Source organism: Crassostrea angulata, chromosome 5 (assembly GCF_025612915.1).
Source record: "Crassostrea angulata isolate pt1a10 chromosome 5, ASM2561291v2, whole genome shotgun sequence".
NCBI lineage: Eukaryota > Metazoa > Mollusca > Bivalvia > Ostreida > Ostreidae > Magallana > Magallana angulata.
Window position 1 is genome coordinate 50,481,577 of NC_069115.1, and position 13,948 is coordinate 50,495,524.

The 13,948-nt window shown below is 32.5% G+C and overlaps 1 protein-coding gene across 1 annotated transcript in view; it reads right to left on the bottom strand.

The window, feature by feature from the left end:
• Positions 1–11,992, bottom strand: part of LOC128186321 (phosphatidylinositol phosphatase PTPRQ-like) — a 101,468-nt gene extending 89,476 nt beyond the window's left edge. The window contains exons 1-4 of the mRNA XM_052856120.1: positions 11,859–11,992; positions 4,229–4,391; positions 3,475–3,771; positions 2,285–2,569 (exon numbers count right to left, since the gene is read on the bottom strand). Coding sequence (XP_052712080.1) covers positions 2,285–2,569; positions 3,475–3,771; positions 4,229–4,391; positions 11,859–11,900 — 787 coding nt within the window. The 5' untranslated portion in view covers positions 11,901–11,992. The remainder of the gene's footprint in view (positions 1–2,284; positions 2,570–3,474; positions 3,772–4,228; positions 4,392–11,858) is intronic.
• Between the last annotated feature and the right edge of the window lie 1,956 nt (positions 11,993–13,948).

Sequence of the window (13,948 nt, forward strand, 5' to 3'; positions counted from 1 at the left end):
GAATGTAATACATGTAGTTAGAAATTAGCCAGCAAATTGGAAACATAATGCACCTGAAATTAAAATTACATGTAACAACACAGACAATAACAATTTTAATGGGAAAACAGTCCAAATTCTTAAGATTAAAACAAGTATTTTGAGAGTATATTATAAGTAACCTGTTCCCTACCAGTACCCGAATTTTAAAACGATATTTATTATTGTGTTATGTGGCATATAAGTCTAATGAAATTTGATAAATTATGTGTTTAAAAGTACAAAAGCAATCAGTAATGAAAACTCCAGACTTATCAGTGGTTAAAAATTTTTTCTTCATCATCTATTGACCATTTGGATTCATTTAGATCCATTTAGGTAAATGGATGCACCGGTGTAACACTAAACAGGTCATGAAAATGAAAAATTTAAAATCAATAAATTCAAAACCTATTGGTATAACGTAACAAAAGTTAAACTAAATGAGTGATAAGAATTGGATAAAATTGGACAGTATAATATGTATGAAATTCCCGTCTTCTCTATTTTCGCCTACATTATTTGAATACTCATCGAGTGACTTAGCACTAACCCGATTGTAAATTAGAGTCACAATTAAAAATTAATTGCATGTTCATATCAATGCACCCCCTTCCACAAAAATACTACACAAAATGAATGGCAGGATACATCTTGATCGAAAAAAAAACTAATAAAAGGGACATAACCTCCTAAAATGTCAATACAAATCCTACTTTTAAAACAACCTACAATTTATCCCTAAAATCATCAACGTGGAATTTTCTCAGGCTGATAATCTGCACATCTTCACATTGTGTTTTAATTTGATCCCTAGAAAATTTTAATGAAATTATGTGCAGCAGTTTCAGAGGAGACGCTGTTGGAGATTTACTATAGTTTCACTATGTGTGCTATATCGGCCAATTGGCCCGCCCTATGGCCTAAACCCCTGTCCCAGGTGCCTTGAATTTCCCAATTTTGATAGAGGGCTTCATAGACATCGTGTAGGAGTAGAGACAAAGATTTTTTAAAATTTGCATTTTTTGCATATCTGGTTCCACCTGTTGCACCCTAAGGGTGGTAGAGCCATGAATTTCATAATAGAAATTTAGATTACTCTTACCATAGAAATGCTTCACACCAAATTTGGTGTGTAATTTTTCAGAAAAAGTAAAAAAAATGTAAAATTGTTAACGCACAACGCACGACGACGGACGAATAACAATTGCAAAAGGTCATCTGAGCGATTCAGGTGACCTAAAAATATAAATTCTATTACTATATATTACATATAGCATTTTTAAAAAGTCAGACATAGAATAAGGTCATCAAATATAGTAAATTAACAACACAAACAATGACAAGTTCTATCCATTACATTTGTTTCTATGCAATTAAACAGATAGGAAATAGGGATGTCAATTTTACTCGGTTGGCTTAGTCGATTAATCGGAGGCTCCACCTCCTTTTTTTGTTACGCTTACATAAAATTGAGCTCCGTGTCATATCAGGCAAATCAAATGTGAGCTGTTTCACGGTAAGTCATTGTCCGTGCCTAATCAACAATCAAAGATTAATGATTATAAAAACAAACGCCTTGAGATAACTACGTTGTTTTGATATGATTAAATGTTTGAAACACCTAATCCAATAAATAACTGATTAGAAGAAACACAAATTAATCTCGAAAACATGTCTGCCTATTAAGTAAATTAAAAGAGATTATCATTAGCCGCTCCAAAAATACACCAGGGACATCGATGGAAAAGAATGTAACTTACGGATAAACATATCGATAAAAGAAAAACTGATATCTATATTCGTAAGACAGAAACTGCCGCGTTAAAAAAAAAAGTGATATTTTTAAATTCTTTTCATTTTATTACGAGTAATTGACTAAGAACATTTAAGTCGATGATCGGTGTGACCGAGCGATAATCGAGTAATCGAGTACTCGTTGATATCCCTAAAAGGAAACTAATGGAATCCGACAAAGAGAAAACCACTCCTTTTTCAGATCCAAGGATGGGTTTCCATTGTAGCAGTGCATAAGGGCTTGAGCACCATCAACTGGACAATCTAGGAAAGCTCAGAAGTTAAGTATTATGGATGGCAAAATTCTCACACTACACAGTATGACATATTCTTGGAAGTGAATGCCTATATGCTTGACAATGTGGTTTACCTTAACATGGTTTTTGTAAAGACCTGAAAACAACAGAATATGTACTTTTTTATAATGGCTTAAATATTGCCCTATTTCAGAGTTCTATGTTGATCTTACCCAGAGTTACTGATTGTGAACTGTTTGAAGAAGCAAGAAGATTGTTAGCCCCACAACGATATTCTCCAGCATCTGTAGGTCCTATGTTATTAATGGATAGTGATGTGGTATTCACGGTTCCTCCAGAGTATTTGGTACTGTCTAAGATGTCCAGATTCTGACCATTTAACAACCAGTACACAGATGTAAGTGCAGGAGAACCCTGTGACACACTGACAGTACAGTGGATGGTTACAGTGGTGTCCGTCTCTGTTATTGTCCCAGGTAGTGTTACTGTTGGTTTCTCTAAAATGATTTCATTAAAATACATAAAAATACACACAAACAATCCAAAATGTTATAAATACTTTACTATCATCTGGATTCCTTTCAGGTAGACGGCATAAAACAGTCCGTGAAATTATTAGTTGTTTGTAATATTTATCTATATAACTTTGCTGATTAATATTATTTTGAATTTACATCATATACCTATATTTTTTGCACTTATCTTTTTTTTTTTTTTTTTTTTTTAGATTTTTAGGCCTTGCAAATGTCCGTTATACTTCCGAAGCATTTTTATGTTATATGTTGTTGCATCAGAATATAAAAAAGTTACTCACTAGTATTTTAATACATTGCTGAGGATTTAAATATTAAAAACATTAAAATGGTAGGAAACAGAAAACAAAACAAAAAATGCACCCAAACAGCAATATCAAGAATAAAAAATGTGCAATTGATTACAGCTTCTCAAATATAAGTAAATATTAAAAAAAAACTTAGGAATGCCGCAGTTTAGAATGTTGATCATTTATTTCTAAATTGCGTAGATTTTTTTTGTCTTGACATGCATGTAAAGATTACAACGATTATTAGAGGGAAAATACTTATTCATAATCAACCTAAATGTCAACTTTTACACTATCGTACTATATAAAGATTAATGTATACACTTTTCCATATCATATTGTATCAGCCCGAAATGCCAATATCAGCCGGAGGGCCGAAAGTCAAGGGCTGATATATGTGGAGAGCTTAAATAGGATGTGATATGGAAAAGAAAAAGAATTATGATATTTATTACATACATATAATTTTTTAAGTTCGAAATCAAATTATTCTTATCAGTGTAGAACGGATTCATACTGAGAGTATATCCAATTTGAGAATATAAATAATTAAAGAAAAAAGTTGCATTGTTAATGTACCTCCAGTCACAGTAAGTAACACCTGGTTACTTGTGCTGGTGATTCCTGCAAGGTTGCTGACTTCCACCTGGTAATTACCAGAGTCAAAGAAGTCTACATTGTGTATGGTCAGTGTGACTGTTTCTGGACCAACACCATTCTGTGTGTACTTAGGTGTGACTATAACTAGCTCTGTTGATCCGATCAGCCATTTGATGGGATTTAAAGGTACTTCTGATGTGATTGAAGCTATTAGTTCCACATCTGATCCATATACCACACTGATAGATTGTATTGGGAGGGTGACTGTTATGGAGCCTGAATGAAAAATTGAAAACTCGGTCATAATTGCTCAGTGTGGTAAAATCGCAGAAAAGTGTAGCATCAGAATGATCGCATCTGTCAAATAAATAAAAATAAATTTGCTTTTCAGTTTTGTTATTGAAATAACTTATTTATATTTTCTAGAAAAAATATAAATATTACATGTAGTGGTTATTTTACAGCATTAGTTTTAATATGCGAATTGTTGTTAATGTTACTCTCGTGCTAAATGTATCATAGCTGAAATGCTAAATAGATTACACAATGGCAACACATTTTCAGTAATTAAATGCCAACTGAAAATTCATTACTGCTGGAATTATGCAAATAATGTACTTGACTGTTAAAAATTGATTCAAATTTGTTCAGCTCTAAATTTTTTATATCAAATGGGCCATCTCAAATTCCACGTGCTAAAAACAAAACAAGGAGTTATTGTAATGAAACTTACTTGATTTACACACATTGCTCACATTAAAATGTCCACCACTACATGCACAGCTGTCACTAATACAGCTTTCAATAATCGCTGTACAATTTGATGAGTCATTCTCATTGCAGTTTGCCAACAAAGCAGCTTCACTTACTGCGATAAAACACAACCAGAACACAATCTACAAAAGCATAAAAATAAGTAGAGCAGTTGAAGGTTCATTGCAAAATCAGAGGATGAATGACCATATTCTTCTTAAAGAGTAGCCTAAATATGCCTATAGGTAGATTTAAGTCTATATTTAAGCTATTTTGGTAGAATATGCGCTATTATTGTGAGACATAAAAATAATCCTACTCGTCATATTTTTTTTTAATATTTCACAAGATAACAAATAAAGTTTATTTTCGACTAACTTACAACGTACATGTTTAACATAGTTGAAATACATTAGCATTACATTTGCTTACTGCCAAATTATTGTTAACAACACAGTTGTCACTGTGTAGTTGCTTATAGTATACATAGAATAATAAAATTTGCTTTCCAAAGAATGAATAGACAAGTGTACCTTGATTTTAAACAAAAAAATAACTGCATGTACTTTTTTCAACATATCTTACATTTGAAATGTTATAAACTTATATGCATTCTTTCATTGCCTGCTATATCCATTTGTAGAGAAGAAAATGTTAAAAATTGCACCAAGCAGTACAATGTTCACAAAATTTGTGAACCCTGTTTTAATGAAGAAGGTAATCTTGTTACGTACGACGCACACAATAGCACTTAGATGGCCATTTTTATGTGGGCATAGTTCTACCATCACTTATAATCAGAGGATTATGTCGACTTGTCAGATAATTATGTCAAATCGCCAGATATTTTTGTCTATTTGTCACTTATTTACATGTTGAAAAATTCAGCACAGAAATGTTTGTGCCTTTTCAGTTGTCATAATATTTTTCTCACAAGTCGACATAGGGATCTGACACGTCAACATGATTATCTAAATCGTGATCACTTTCTAGCAAGTCGTTATAAATATCCGACAAGTTAACATAATTATCTTAGAAGTCAACATAATATAAATAGTGCCTGTTTGGGAGGGCAACTGTTGAAATCGACACCCTGAGAAAGCCATTGTCAACCGACGCGAAGCGGAGGTTGACAATGATTTTCGAGGGGTTTCAATTTCAACAGTTACCCTCCCAAACAGGCACTACTTACTTTTTTTATACTGAATGTCTTAATTTTAATGAAAATTTTACTGCTTTTATATAGAAATGAAGTGAATTCTACGGCGAACCGTACGCGCCAACTGCGTCTAAACCAATCAGATTTCAGTATTTAAAGGACAGGTGACACAAAATCATTTTCTTCTAAAAACATTTCTTTGATAAATATAAATCAGTTTTATAACAATTTTTCTATTTGACTAGCATCAGATAAGAACACACAGCTCAATTAAGTGTGCTGAAAATCCCAGCTGCAACAGATCTCCGAGTTTTGCCGATCTTTAATGAGATAAGAAACCCTTGTGCGTTATTCGTCAAAGATGACATAGTCAGCTATCGGCTACATAGTAAACATAGCAATGGACGAGGATTTATTTACACGTACAGGATAGTGTATTTGTGTTGCAAATGAATTTGTTAAAAGCATATTTTATTGAAAAGTTTAGTGTATGAACCCTCTCCTGAAAACAAAGTAGTAAGATTATAGAATGTACAAGATTACATTTTGTATTATTGATTAATGGAGTTTTTGAGAAATTTTGTGTACATAAGATAGTGGTATTAGAAATTGAAAAAAAAGTAATTAAATTAGAATGAATCTGAAGATTCTGTGATTGATAGTCATTTATAGCAGATTATCAGCCAGACAGGCAACCACTTGTTCAGATTGTCAGTATTCAGTAAAGTTTGAAATATATTGTTTGAATATGCATATTAATTCAATCATGCAGATCCAAAACATTGATTTGAATAAGTCGGTGCGTCGTTTTACCCCAATGAACCCCAATGATACCCCAATGAACCCCAATGATACCCCAATGAACCCCAATGTTACCCCAATGATACCCTAATACACCTAATGATACCCCTACGATACCAAATGATATCACAATGATACCCTAATGAACTTTGAAATATTAATACCCCAATGAAACTAAATGTGTGCATAGTTAAAAGATCTTCCGCGCAAGCGTGTGAATAAACGCCGTACATGTATATAATCAATATCAAGGTGTTTTTTTTCCTTTTTCTTTTTGTTCATTTTTTACCGAAAGTTTTCTTAATTCTTTTTTTAAAAACTATTCTTTTAAATTATTTTAAAAAATCCAAACCATGGCTGAATATTTAGAGGAGCTGGCAGGGTTTTAAAAAATCCACACTGAAATGGATGATATTTACAATTTGTTCCAATGTCAAATTTCTCTATAATTTTTTATTACTGTCCCAAATAAGAATTTAAAGCAATTGGGGAGCAAAATTAAAAAGCAATTGGGGAGAGAGGGGGCTATCTCATTCAACTTTCCTTTTTCTGCATTCATCATTAATTCGTAAAGACGTAGAACACAATCCGTTCATTGTTTACAACTAAAGTATAAGTATAAAATATGCACAATCTGCCGTGCATCTTCCCAATTCAAGGGTTTCTGATCCGCAACGCTTCTCAAAAATCGGTTTATATATAGCGGAGCGGATCAGAAACTCTTGAATTGGGAAGATGATTTGTATAAGATTTGCTTGATCCAAAGTATCAGTCCAATTGTTAACTTGCCTAAAACATCCACGTTCATGAAAATTTATACACACCCCACAGACAATCTTCAATTGTTATTACGCACCCCTTTCCACTAAGCATTGGCTATTATGACGTACAGTTCGGTATGCGACGTTCAACTGTATGTCGTCAAATTATTTTAAGGTCAAGCTCTAGTAAATGAAAGGTGCCTACAGGTTTATGAAATTCAAGATATAAATTCTTTTAATGATGCTTCATAACAATATCTTTGTTTCATAGGGTGTACAGGGGCTTAGATTTTTGGTAAGCGCAATAAAAAATCTTGTTTTAAACAACCATTTTCTATGAAGGATAAAAGCAACATATCTCGGAGTTTTGTCCATTTATATCTAGAATGCCTACAGTCTCTCCAAAATCGGCATTAAACAGGCTCTTGACCTCTTTAAAATCATGTCAAATTGAATATAGGTACCGGGATTACTTTTCCCGTGATTTAATATTGAATGTCAAAATATTATTTTCTACATAATTACTTTTTAAAAAGCCGTAAAATGCGGGAAAAGATTAATCAAACCAATTATGACGTCATTATGGTTCCAGCACCAAAAAGATACTCGGGAATCATTCACTAGATCTTGACCTTAAAAGTCGACGTCAACTTCCATGGCCGGGCGGATCCTGGATTTGAAGTTAGGGGGGTGTCAGTTTTAGGCAGGGGGTTTGGGGCAGCCTTGAGGCTCCTGGATTATAGAAATTTTGTACGGAAAAGTCTTCGAATTTTTGACTTTTGTGAAATTTCTTTATTAAAAGTATTTAGAATTTTTAAAGATTTGTAGATTCGCCCTTGGAAGCTCCTGGATTCTAGAGATTTGTAGGGCGGAAATGAAGTTTTCAAAATTTGACATTTGTGTATGGTGGCATATCTCTGCCCCTTGTGTGCAAGTTATTTTTCTATCAAATATGTCGACATGCAAGATAAATATGTTGACCAAAACCCCCTGCCTTGCAGAAATATTAGAAATATTCTTACGAATGGCTGTAAATTAATCTGTTTTAAAGAATCAAGTTTAATGGGTGTAAATGAAGTTTAAAAAAAAAGATAACCATAATAAACATGGAAGAGTTTAAAAACACTAGCTAGAATAACCAATTACTTAAAGGTGCATGGGTGACTGTTCAGATTTAAAAGAGCGTAACTAAAATGGGCAGTTATGTCAGAGAATGCTTATGCGTGTATTCAAATATGGGCAAATTGAATTAACTTGTTTGTTCGTTAATGAGTTATACTTCATGTTCAAATCAGATCAATTTAGTTTATTTAATCACCCAAGGGCATTCAACTGAACACAATTTAACTGATGTAAAAAATAAAAATATTTCCATGCTCCTCTAGAACGCCACATTTCATAATGGGCGTTGTGTAACTCTGATTTTTTCCAATATGGTTTGATGTGTGAATTAAATTTTCAATACGGAATATGTTCGTCAGCAGATGATAGAAAAGAAGCGGTTAGATGGATAAGGAACGGGACAGTATTTTCTTTTCAGCTGAATTTTGAGTGCAACAATTTTATTTTGTCTGCCAAATGGGGTAATAAATGAAATGAAGAAGTCTATCTGATTAGCAGAAACCTTAGTGTACCCATGTCATTGTTGAATTTGTGTCATTGTTGAATATGTGAAAAGCTATATAAAATTGCATAAATGATTATTATTGATGTTTTGTTATTATTCAGTCATATTCTACTATAAAATGAAATCATTTGTATTCATGATGGCTCAATTTTGGTTGCTTTTCTGGATATATCCATTTACCTTGACAAATCAATAATCATAATGATTAAAGAAATTTGATCTATGAACCTAAAAAAAAACACTAGCAGTTTACCAAAATTGGTCCTCATGAAGTCAAGTGTTTTTTAATAGCATTGAAAAATGGAGTATAAATATCCTCCCATGATTTTGATACAAAATTGAACTGGTCTGTAAACAGAAGACTACTGTGGTTCAAAATCGGTGTCAATGTAGTAAAGTTTAAAAAATATTTGGCAAAATGTGTGCAAGTACACCCATCATTTGAATATATCATCAAAAGTTCAATGTTCAGCTATCATAAAATCACCCGGGTGATAAATGACCTATCTGAATAAGCCACTTTTTATTTGCTAATGAATGTTGAAAACTTTCATCGGGACAATATTGCAGTAACCATGTGTTATTAGATTGTGATTAAGGCATTCATAGGATTTTAATTTTCTATTCAAATTTATTGTGATCATTCATTTGGGATGTTCATCAACACATACCAGGAAGCAAAGAATATGTGTTTGTGTGATTGAGGGTGTATGTTTATTTAAACAATAAAATGCTTTCTTTGGTGATTCATTCGGGATATGAAGGTAGCGACATTGCAGAAAAAAAATACATAACCCCGTTATCAGTTTCTTGTCAGTTTCAGTCGCTGATTTCGACCAATCATTCAGGGCGTGTAGATATATACGAGGGTTGTTTGGAAATTATTGAGACAATTCAAATATTTCCCTTTTTAAATGACGAATTAGTGTGAAAATTGGTATAAAAATCGAAGAAACCCCAACAAATAATTAAAGAAAGTAATATTAAAAGAATATCAAATGTTTCGTTTACGGCGGTAGATAAACAAGTCGGTGGTCCGGTTACCTGGCGCAGCCATGAACTCTGAGATTAAAAACTTGAACATCTGCTTTCTAAGTGCCCGTACACTTACAGTTAATGTTATAAGAAATCAAATAATATTTGTTTATTTTACAATTTTTGCGACTACCTGTTGACCAAGTTTCACTGATGTTTGAGTTGAAATACGAATATGTTTACCAAGCAATAGAAATCTGACAACGACTTTACATTGAATTTTGACGTCAAGGCGGCAAACTGGTTGAAATATCAGAAGAAGACCTTTTAAGGCCAAGCAATTGCTTAAACAAAAACTATACGATGACAAGGGATAGAAGGCTTCAGTTCGTCATATTTTTTTTTACTGATGGTTTTACTAGAATTAAAACAAAGGGACTAAATATCAAGCATTTTTTACACGATAACTTTTGTCAACAGTTCTCAAATAATTGCATGTATGTACAAAATGACTGAAGGAGACATTTACAGTAATTTGACTTTCGTTTAAAAATAACCCGAAATTTTTTCCACAAAAATTCAAGAATGAGAGAAAATGTAAATGATGACATCTTAAAATGAGAACAAAAGATGAGAAATAAAGAACAAGTCCTCTTTCTGTTCGTTTGTAAGGTGTTTAAAACACAGGAGCAATGAGAAGCGTTAAAATGACGTTGCGAAAAATTTGCAGAACTTGCGCCGGGTCACTGGTCCAAGGCACGTTGAACAGCTAACTAGGGATGATCTAATCATGCCGTAGACAGAAAACTTTTCACATCATTAAACTCTATCCTTATTTAGATTTTTGTGAAATTTCAAGGGTTAATCTTTGTTCCTAAACGAATAAGAGAAAATGTCTCAATATTACTGAAAAACCCTCGTATATGGGTCCGCTCGGATATAAAGCACTAAAAATGGCTAGCGACACGAAAAATTGAAATTGTGAAAATTCGCGTTGTTAGCCATTTTCAGTGCTCTATATATTCAATTTGCTGGCTTAGTATCTATACATCAGACCCGACACGTTAAAGGTGCCTTGTGTTATTAATATTGGGGATATACTTGCTATACTTTAAATAATGAACTCCTTATTTATCAATCTGTTAGTTTATATCATTTTTTATAGAACCGCAAACATCTTGTTTTGTAATTTTTATCAGGCCCCGAATTTGCCGAGTTTTTACGATCTACTGTACCAGTTATCGGCTTTGTGATAATAACATAGTAAAATCCCTGTACATGTTGATTTTTATACTCTGCTAAATGAAATTTGAATTATGCCCCTTGTGGGGTCAGACTTAAGTAGTCGGGGTTGTGATACATTATAAACACAACTCATAAAATTATTCGTTTATTATCATACGGTAATTCACCAAATTGTATACTATTCAATACATAATTGCGCAATCAGGCGTTCAACTGCGCTACTAATCTCTCGGAAATTAATTAATTCCTTTTGTTCATACATGTTATATGTATTGATATTACATGTCAAATCAAAGAAGGGATATAATAACGTATCACAAAGAGGTAATATTCTATTTTAACTTATTACGTCATTTTCCCCACTGCTGAAAGTGCAAAGATGTAAAATCAGTGGTAAACAATGATCGTTATAGCTCATGTATAAAATATATTCAAGAAGGTTTTCAAGCAAACCTACTTTTCTTTATTCGAAAAAGAAAACTGAATTAAAAAAGCTTGGATTGTCCCGTGCTATAAACCCGAACTCTCAGTTTAGCCGATAACTGGTCTTAGCCGATAACTGGTACAGTACCAGTATAGTAAATACTTTTGCCTTTTTACTTAAACAGTGACAAGAAAAGTAAGTTTAAATTACATACATCAAATCTGCTGGATTTGTTTTTAAATTCTGTAGTTTGATTCTTAGTATGAACAAACCCAATATTAACAGATTTCTTCAATAACACTACACTTTATTTGCACATGAATTCATTGCATTTTGCTGAAACCTACTACAGTTTGGAATGTCAACTGACCTTATACCTGTAGGCATGTTAAGGCATTGAAATTTTTCACAGAATATATTCCTTAATTATATTAATAAGTCCAAAACCGCGCGCAACTCTTTGTGCGCAAAAGATATACAGTTGTTTTAAAGATATGGGTTTACTTGTAGCTCCACGGTCCGTCAACCCTTATTTCCCTCGGAACTACAGTTCTGCAGCTAAGCTAAACCAATTTAAGTAATTCAAATGAGTATTTGTACAGTTAAAAGCAGTCTTACCCAGTCTCCTGCTCTCCAAGACATTTTAAACGTTTCGTTCATACCATACGCTTTTGTAAAGTCCAACCTGTTTCATTTCCGATCTATAAGTCCTAAATCTTATAACCCGGAAGTTTTATTCTTGAATTATTTACAAATGTCACACCTTCTTTTCGGCAGACCGACCTATTGCATAAAGGTATCTCGATCCCCATTTCACGTAAAGTCTGAAAGTAACAGCATAAATCGACATCTACGCCTCCAGTATTTAATGTTTATTCACTTTAACCTGTTCTCCGACGATATATTTTTACACATGATGTGGTATATGAGTAGGTACACAATACACGGGTACGAAAATATGAATGTTGATAAAACACGATCGTTATCTTGATATTATATCATATCTCTTTACCAGGGTTGTAAAACCATAGGGAACATGATACTATTTTGCCTTTTCATGTAGAATTTTGGTTTTATCTGTATCTTTAGTGTTTATCTAGATTGACTTGAATGTATGCGTAGCCTTTTTTTTACCCTCCACAAACTAGAAATCTGTCACAATAGAAGAGATTTCACAAACCCATCGAAAATGGGCCTCTCTTTGTACACAAACCATTAGTTATGTGATTAGTTTTAATTAAGTTCCTGTTTGACAAGTAATTCAGTGTGAAATAAAACATCTCAATGGATACAACTGTTTGAAAATAAGTTATATTTTGACATCAATTAATGTTTTTACAAACATTAACCAGTTATTTTCCTGATTAATGTGCAATTATTTCATTTCAACTATTTTTCATTTTATTCCCAGACAGTATCGCAACTTTCCAGCTTAGGTACTACATGTAGAAAAAAATAAAATGAGAGATATATACTTTTTTGTTTATTATAGCATAATCTGAATGTTCTGATACTGTAAAGCGCCTTTTTTCGCATACAAGAATTATTCTCAATTTTTTAACATCTTTTTTAGAATAATCTGCATTGCAAAAATTATTCGCTGCGAACCAGTTTAAAGCAAATAGCCCAAAATTAAGTCGTCGCGAACTAAAGCTGGTTTACAATATATCATACCAATGTCAAAGGTTTCAATATCCTCTATTGCAAGGAAACGTTTCATTGTTATAATTAATTAATATATACGCATCTCATATTAAACACGTTATTAAAATTTTAAGTTTTCCTGTTTTTGTTTTTTTGAGCAAAATTTACTTCTTATCTGGTACATTGGGCTATGCCAGAAAGGAAAATGATTTAATAAATATTAAATAATGTTGATCGATGTAATACATATTTCAACTGGCTTCAACTGCATGCGTCTTTAAAAAAACATGTGAAAAAAGGATGCGTTAGTTATGTTTATCAAAAACAATACGATGCTTTAGAACATCAGTGAACATCCAGAAAAAAAAACCCACACTCTAATTCTTATTTTAAAGTTTATAATATTTTAATGTTTGTCAATGTAACTCATATTTTTTTAAATAAAGTAATTTGAAAAGAAGGTTTATGTTGAAACACTTACAGATTATTTAACACACTATTGGATAAATTATTGTTTTTTCCAACCCTTTTTTGTAATAAACTTAATTTACAACAAAGCGTATTTCTTTTTCCGTTCTCAGAAGTTTACAACCAGTTGCTTAATATACTGATTTTGAAGGAAAGGTTAGGGGTAGGGGACCACTGGTTATTGACCGGTATCTTTGGTTAATCCTCACCCAACCCTCATACTAAAGACAGTAAACTAGATTCACGAGTGTTAACGAATCATCATACTATCGTAAAATAAGAAATTCAAGCCCAGACTTTGTGTTTGAATCATATTTTGTAATAATAAGTGTAATAAGTGTCTCGATAAGAACAAAATGTTGATATACCTTCATAACGCACTTTGAAAAACTTGATCTTAAATTTAACGCACTTACAAATATTTCTACAAATTGCGCTGCGTTGATTTGGTCCCAAATTTAATGTTGAATATTTTTTCAAAGTGCGTAATTTTTCCAAGTGCGTTGCCACAAACGTTAAAAGTATGCTAAAGTGCATATGTATGTGTAGATGGCAATAATACAGTTTTTTCTTTAAAAAAAAATCACTTACGACAA